Source organism: Physcomitrium patens, chromosome 1 (genome assembly GCF_059467195.1).
Source record: "Physcomitrium patens ecotype Gransden chromosome 1, ASM5946719v1, whole genome shotgun sequence".
In the NCBI taxonomy this organism is placed as follows: domain Eukaryota; kingdom Viridiplantae; phylum Streptophyta; class Bryopsida; order Funariales; family Funariaceae; genus Physcomitrium; species Physcomitrium patens.
Window position 1 is genome coordinate 18,383,795 of NC_143410.1, and position 8,557 is coordinate 18,392,351.

Consider the following 8,557-nt stretch of genomic DNA (forward strand, 5'->3'; position numbering starts at 1 on the left):
TCGTCAGGCTTCGACGTCGACGTCCCGCGGGTTCGGCGTCCTTCATGGTCCCACCCTCCGGCACGTTTGGATCATTCCTGCTCCCACGCATCTAGGGTTTTCGGGGTTTTTGGTTACGCGAGCGTGATTGAGGTGAAAGGATCGGAGATTCTGGGGTTTAAGTACGGACACGAAGGAGCGAACGAAGGCAGGGGCAGGTGGAAAGACCAGTACTGGCCTAAGAGCCCAATCCAGAGTGCCATTTGTCTGGAAGCAGCATCGCTCGGGGAGCGATTAGCGGACTGGATGGATCTGTCCTTGCGGTTGTGAGATCGGGTGCCATGTACTGGGTATTTGGCGAGTGTCAGCGTCCTCGCTGCCGTTTCTGTGGCTTCGTCTCACATCAGGTGTTGAATTGTTTTTGGGGCGATCGCAATTTGAAAATGTGACTGGCTTGGCATTTCCATGGGGGTGTCAGTACTCAGTAAATCGATTTGAAATTGGTTAGACCATCGATTGGATTAGCACATGGCAAATTTTCTCAGATTTTCTGGATATCTTTGCGCTGCAGTTAGGTCATGATCTCAGTGCTTGTGCGAGACGCAATGCTCTGTTAAGATCAGATGGGAGCTAGTTTCAGATGGATCTCGTAGCAGGACGCCATCAGAGTGGCCGATCGCTATTATAATGGAATTGCAGTTGACACGGATTTCTTTTCTAACGATAATCGGACCGGAACCAACTTTCAAGTCACAACCCCTTCTGATCTAAAAAAGTCACACACATACACACACACACACACATATATATATATATATATATATATATATATTTTCATCCTTGTGATTGTGGTATAGACGTTTCTGACTGCAGTTCTATCGTTCACAAATGAAAAACATTATTCTTCTGCTGACTACACGTATAGAGTCGAGGACGCACACGGGGCATCGTTGTCGCATTCTTCAGTTATAATATCTCTGACTGTTTCATTTCTATTGTGTTCATATGAATATTCAGTAGCATTGGTTGTGAACATCCAAAGTGACCCGCATCCCACCTTTCACTGTGTCGAAACCGTAGTGAAATCGTAGTGCTGTATTTCAGAGGAATGTGGAGGTGGAGAATAGCTGTGGATAAATCAAACCTCGTTGGTTGATGATTTTTGGATTACACCTTGTTACTGGACACAATATTTGTCCATGTTGATTTACACATTGGTTTTTTTTTTTTTTTTTTTTTTTTTTTTGAAAGTCTCTTTTAAGTATAACTTTTTATTCATTTAGAGTTATCAGCTTGTTGAAGAAATAAGCATTTATGCGTTTTGTAGTCGTTCATCTGAAACAATATCAACCTAAGAAATCTATGTTAAGTTGTCTGAAAATCAACAATTCCTGCCAACAAGATTTACGATTGTGGTTACCATTGACACACTCCGAGAGGACTAGTGACATCATGCTTGTCCGGGAGAGAATTTATTCCTGGACTACGACTTACATAATCATCGGTTTACTTCATTCGTAACATTCTACAATAAGGAGGTTTTTAAGTGATTCTAAGATCGTTCCCTTTCAGACTGCCCGAATAAATATCGTCTCCAAGCAGTTGCCTTAACAAAACGGCATTAACTCGGAGCAACACTGGCAACAGGACAAAATCACAGAATCTGAACATAGCATGATACCTCCACCGACTACACAAAGATCGGCTTAAAGAGCAGTGAGATGTAACAGAAGCAAACGAACAGAGTGATCGATATAAACTAATAATGTATTGAATATAGCATGCAATTGAATGGATGACGTTACTTGGATGGATGACGAATAGACTTTGGACTCCCGCTCAAACCCCTTCCTCGCGAAAAACCGATTTGTCTCGCTGCTTATGGAAGCCGGATTTCGATGTTTAGCTTCATTGTTGTTGGAAACTATGCTTCAAAATTTATGTGCGGTCTACTAGTTCTGGGGTTAGAATTCAGCGTGATTTAGGTTTCCTTGCAGATGGTGTTGTTGCTATCAGCAGCATTGGTTTAATTTTTTTTCCCGAATTGTCATTGACAGCACGAGGTAAAAGTTTTTCCAAGTTCGAAGTTCGAAGTAGTAGAGGAGGCGGAGCATCCAATTCTTTCGGGTGGAAATTTTGGATTGAGAGGAATGTGATTTTTATTTTTGTCGAAATGGCGAATGCTGGAACGGTGGAGGGAGCGTGTTTGTGAAGCCAGGGGTAGTGAGTACTTCAGGGTCGGGCATGAGGTGATTGAAAGGAGAGACTTAAGGTACTTTCTGTTAGTGAGGAAGAAGCGTCTAGGTGTATCAGCGGTTTCGGTCTAAGGAGTGGAGGTTGCCATCGGAAAAGAGAGACGGTTGATCCAAACAGGGGAAAAAAGAAAAGAACAGAAGAGAAAAAAGATAAATCAATATGAAATTCAAGGCGTTTCTGACGGATCATGGTGTCACGCTTCTGGAACGGCGTAAGCCCTATCATTCTTTGTAATTTATTTATTTAGCTTCCTCTTCATTACTTTATTTTAGTTTTGTTGTTCTATACGTATGTATACACATACACAACTTGTGATTGTAGATGCTAATTATATGCTTGTGTTCTCGACACGTCCTCAGGCTTTCTACCAGCCTTTGAAAAGATTGGGAAAACGTGCCACATTTATCTAACGCCGGTCCATTTCATTCTTCTTCACAACGTTCTGAATTCTGATGGAGTGCAAGCGATTGCGCAATTTTCTAAGGTAGAATGTTTTCATTTTAAAAATTAAAAATTAAAATTTATATTTTCATTTTTCGTATTTATTCCTTTAATTTGAATTTGATTTTGGATCAGTGTTGATTAGTGCGCACTTTTTAAAGCTCTTGTTTCCCGTTTTCTGGTTTTCGATTGCAGAGTCGGTCACTGTCTTTAATTTTCTTGTGTTGACTACTTTTGCCTTGTTTAATTTTAGCTTATATATGAAGCTTTTGCAAGGATGCTCATTTCAGCAAGTCTGACCTCCTTAGTTTGCAGTTTGTAGAAGCAGTTGTAGGTAGAGTTATTATTATTATTATATTTAATTTTTTAATGCAGTAAGAGCTAATCAAGAAGATGGCAGGACGCAGTCTTTGACGACTACCGAATTTCAAGTCAGAATCAAAACCGGATTGCCTTCACCGTAGACCTTGCACTGCTGTTAAGAGCCCTGAAGAGCAGTGTAAGTATATATGGCGATAGATTGCAATTGAAACTCGTCAGGAAGCGTCCCAGCTTGTCTGAACGGCCAATGCCTTACTTGACTTTCGAAAGCAAGGTATGAATTATTCAACTTTTGAGACATTACATCCTCTGAGAAAATGAGAGTAACTTAGTGGACGTTTCCATACAGAACAACATCTGGCTATCGCCTATGTAGAAAGAACCTCTTATTTGCATGATTTGTATGTCGACTCAACCTTCGTAGGGAGGGCAGAATGTAGTCATTTAAGGCACCAGAATTGGAAATTTTGGGGCATTGTAAGGTACACGTGGAAGTCCGGAAATTGTAACCTTAGAAAACGAGTCTTTGCGCAGCGCACTGGCATTTGATTTTACGGGACATGTCAGAAGTATTTCGCAAAATCCGAGATTAGATTGCCGAACTAAATCAGCATTGGCCAGTAGTTTTCTGTGCTTATTTTCAGCTCATGGATACTTACTCCGGTTGCTGCAGGGACTTAAATCTGCAATTATTCAAGACGTTCCGATATCGCAACCTCTGAACCGCATTGACGTGGAGGCACTGCAATCAAGTCTGGACATGGCCCAAGAGTTGCCTAGGGTAAGTTTGCCTTTGAATGGCTTGCTGGTAAGGTACTTGGATTGTTGCTAATATTCTTTCTCAGAGTTGGAGGGAGGAGAAGTTGCATACATGAAAGAGCTGATAGATTCATCATAAACATCCGTTCATGTCATCTAGTATCTATTGTGTTATCGCCTAAGGATCATGACATTATCAAGGTGCACTAAATGAACAGATTGTTGAAAGGCATTTCTTTTGTTGAATTTTGGTATCATAATATTTAGTGCTAATAGTTGCATATCCTCAAATTTCAGACGTTGGTCCAAGTGCCAGGGTTGCAAAATCTTCAAGGCTTAATAGATCGCCTCGGAAAACTTGGAGATGTACTTGAAGTGGCTGTCACTCAGTATGGTGATCTACACCTACAAGTCTCGCAAACTATGGTTTCCATCGGCTCCGAGTATCGAAAGCTGAGGGTGCTTGGAGTACGATGTAAATATTCCTCACCAAGCAGATGAAAGTCATTAGATGTTTTACTTCCATATCTGTTCTTTGAGCGAAGTGGATTTATTTCAGGGTACAATATGCATACGAGGTTTTATTAATGTTCTCTCTTTGTTTTGAAATGCTAGTTCTACCTTTACAAATGTTGTATGATATCTACGTTGTCGATCCTGTATTGATGTCTAGTGTGGTTCGTATGACGGGACTGCTGTGGAATTTTGGCAATTTAAAGCCTTTGAGCTACCTCGTATATTCTATATGCTAGAATTCGATCATCTGGAAATTCTTTGCACTTAGTCTTTTGGTTCCTGCTTGTACAGCGGACCCAACTTCAACTGGCTCAGCTTCCAGCTCCGCATCACGGCTTCAGCAAGCCATACAGAAAGGGGAGGCTTCAAGAGTGGTACGTTTATCTGTAATTTCCTTCATAAGGCTGCATTATCGGGTCGCGGATTGAATTTTGTGTGCGAGTCCTGAATACGAAGGGATTGTAATGCTGGACTTCTGTGTTCTATTTTCCCTTATTTCCTTGTAGAAGTTTGATCACGAACAACTATGTAACAATGCATTCACTCTATTGCAGCTCGTAAACATGAAACATTTTGCTAAAAGCTTGCAATGCCACCTCACCAGACCTGATGCAGCTTTTTGCGGTAAGTCTAACTTATGATACGGTTTTTTTAAAAAAGCACGTCTGTTTTGGAGTTCTCTATATCATTGCTGCTTAAGTGTGTTGCAAAGTGGAGAACATATATATTGTTGCTGCTTCTCATCTTTTTTATTAGGTCGAAGACCAGAACAAAAGCATTACATGAGGTCTTTTCTCAGCCTTGTGTAGAACAATGTATCGTTTACAACTACTTCCTGGTGGTAAAATATAAGCGACTTAGTCTATTACCTTACCTTGCAGTGACTAGCAACGCTGATCTGAGATGCTAACCTTTTGCAGGTGTCGGAGAACTAGACTCGTGCCTTTTCATGATGTTCCAATACTTCATTCCAGGGACTCGTCTAACTGACAACACAATTAGTCTTCATTACCGCTTGCCTGTTCTCGATCCTGGTGTTGTTTAAGACATAGAAAAGGATAGAATATTTAGAATTTGGAAGTTGTACATAATTAAACCAATGTATTTCCAGGAAATACAAGGGACTGGAATTTGAAGGTTGTACGATTGTGAGAAGAGTTTAATGATGGATATTCTTGAATGGCTTAATTTCAAAGATTTTGAAGATGTGCATATTAGCAACACAAAAGACAATTCTTAAGCGTAAGAAGTTACATCCCTAGGGTATGTCATGTGATCAGTCACATGGAATGATGTGATCATGAGCTCAATAATGTACCAAGCCTTGAAACGTACTTTTAGGAAGCATATCCAAATAAGTAAACTGTAGCACTTACTCAACACCGCTTTCCAATTAGCTTATATTCTGGGTGGCTACCAAGTCTACTTGCTGCAGACATAGAAAATTAACACAAACATTTTTGATTCATGGTTACAACAAAGATCTTCTAATGAACTAGCCAGGAATTCACTCAAGATCGGAAGTTAAATTTTCTTATTAACAATTCTATTGTACACTTGGTTGCTATTGAAATTTGGTTACAGATGAAAACTAATTTTGAGCTCATGCATATGAAGTAAAGAGTTGTGAAGATAGGGAACATTACGCCATGAAACGGGAGGAGAGGGCAAGCTAATTTTGAAAGAGGATCGAGATGATGGGTTGATGCCTCTTCGATAGCCAGGGGAAAATCCTGCGACGATTTCCTTTTCCATACTAAGTCCTGGTGCCACTCTCTTGAAAGCGGGTAATAAAAACGAACGAAAAGAAATCCAGTGCTTTCAACAAGAACATAGTCGTATTTTCATTCAAATCGGCATCCGTTCATTATGCGAATAAAAACCACGTCCGAGATTGAGACGTAGCAAAACTGATGACTCCAGTCCCTGCCTGCTTTTGCGGAGTTCTTCTAGAGTTAAATACGTACAGGTGGCCTTTTCCGTAATGCATAATTCACTACATACATCACGGTCCACGTTGTCTACTCTATACCTACCCAAGCAATCTAATTCTTCTCTAAATGAACAAGTAGAGTTGCGAGCTTCAGCTTTACGAGTCTCCCATGAAATCAAGACAATTAACTCTAGCCTTCAACGATCAGTATGAAAATAAAATAGCAATTGTGCTTTGAGCCATGCCCCTCGATCTGACATTTAGCTCGGTAAAATGTGGATGACTTCGAATACAAGATTCCTTCGTACAGTGACTTTTTCCTAGGGCAGTTCCAGAATGGAGTTGCAAATTTTATCATGTTGGACTGAGAATATGTGAGCTGTGTGCAGGATACTACACTGACTTTGGTGGTTTAAATCAAAAAAGCTAAACAAAATGTTTTATGATCACAACACACATATCCCAATCGAACATTCGTACACACCACATGCAAAAACTTATCTCAAAGGAATAGACGAATTCAACCACATCAAGTCACTTCCATTGTAGTGCCAATGTTCGAACTGCGCCAACCTCCATGCAAACTCAAATAACAAAAAAATTACTTACCTCCAGGTCAATTTATTGTTGACGATGATCTAATTCCTCACCAACAAGAACTATAGAAATAATTACACATAGAACTATTAAGTGCCGGTGATTGCCAGGGTAACATGCGATTGCGAACAGGTACATTCCGTTAAGCAATCTAACGGCAGCCACATCTTTCGAGCAATGTAAAGGTCTGGATCTAAATGGCGCTAGACTGTTCCACCATTTAATAGGTGTGTGTGAGAGATGGAGAGAGAGAGAGAGAGAGAGAGAGAGAAATAGAGAAAAGAGAGGTTCGATCAGAGGCCCTCCCACCATTGCGTTGCAGAAGACACAAAATCAACTACCAACATGTGCACAGCTCCCATCTGACAAGTCCGACGCCTCCTCGTCCTCATGAACAACAAACACAATCACCGGCTTCTTCGTGTTCCACAAAGCATGCAAAAAACCCGAAACAGAGAGCCACAGAAATAACACGAACCTGAATCATATCATCATAGTTCCTTATCCACCGGCTTCGTTCTCGAAGTCTAGTAGATTATCGCAAGAGCAAAGCTCACATTCCAAATCACACGCTCAAATTCTCTCCAGCGGCTCACGCTTGGAAAGACACCAACCCGAAACAGCCTTCATCATTCACGGGCAATTCAAAAAGCTGTTACATTGGTAAGGTGGAGATGTTAAGTTAGAAATTTAAATCAACAACAAATGACTGTGAATTGTATAATTCTTACGGTATATCAAGCTGTTAAATATTTTCAATATAACAAAGCTTATGAAAACAAACATGTTGTTTGCTATACGTAAATAAAAGAAAACCATTTTTTTGCTACATATGTATATTTACAATATTCTAATAGATTCTGAATAATCAACAAATTAGACATAGCTTCTTATGTTATATGAATATGTAATAATCAATCACCAAATCTCTTAACATTTTGTTGCTTAATATTTTGATATCATGTAAGTACCAAGAGGTGCTTCTTACAGATATTACTTTAAGATCTCAAAATTCTCAAGAAAAGATTTTTCTACTTAATTAAAATTTAAAATAAAAATAATAAAAGAAAATAAAAATTTGATGTTTGAATAAATCATCTACTTTATCTATTTAGTTCAGTATCATATACATAACTAAATAGATAACTTATAACTTATATTAATGTAACTTATTTACTTGTGACTTATATTAATGTAAAAATGTATATTAAATACTCTTATAAAATATTTATTTGGAAAATAATAAAAAATTATCAAACATAGAATAAAAGAATAATAATATTAGAAAGTCTTCATATTGATTATAATTTGATCTTGACATTGATTGGATATTAAATATTTAATTAAATAGAAAATATTCATATATATATATATATATATATATAATTTGATTATTTAAAATAAAAATAGTCAAAGTATTAAAACAAACTTCAAAATTAAAATATAGTTGATATCTATGTTTTTAAAATAAATTATATATATATATATATATATATATACATATATATTATTTGTTTTAGTTGCCTATGTGATAAACTTTTGTTGCCACATAGTTCACATAAGAGATATAAAATACTTAGTAAAAATAACACATTCTTGATTGAAATACTATTGTATAATAAATCAATATAATATTTAAAATATTATAATTTATATTTTCCAAATAATAGAAGAGATTTAAAACTCTCTCTCTCTCTCTCTCTCTCTCTCTCTCTATATATATATATATATATATGGATTAAAACAAACAAGTAT

General features: G+C 38.0%; 1 protein-coding gene across 1 annotated transcript; it reads left to right on the plus strand.

Annotated features, from left to right (window-relative positions):
- The first annotated feature begins 1,860 nt into the window (after window positions 1-1,860).
- On the plus strand, window positions 1,861-5,452 carry LOC112286104 (uncharacterized). Its single transcript, XM_024528093.3, has 8 exons — window positions 1,861-2,446; window positions 2,595-2,719; window positions 3,077-3,271; window positions 3,671-3,778; window positions 4,054-4,231; window positions 4,564-4,646; window positions 4,827-4,896; window positions 5,193-5,452. The coding sequence occupies exons 1-8, from the start codon at window positions 2,395-2,397 to the stop codon at window positions 5,315-5,317; spliced, it is 936 nt and encodes a 311-aa protein (XP_024383861.1). The 5' UTR covers window positions 1,861-2,394; the 3' UTR covers window positions 5,318-5,452.
- Window positions 5,453-8,557: the final 3,105 nt, after the last annotated feature.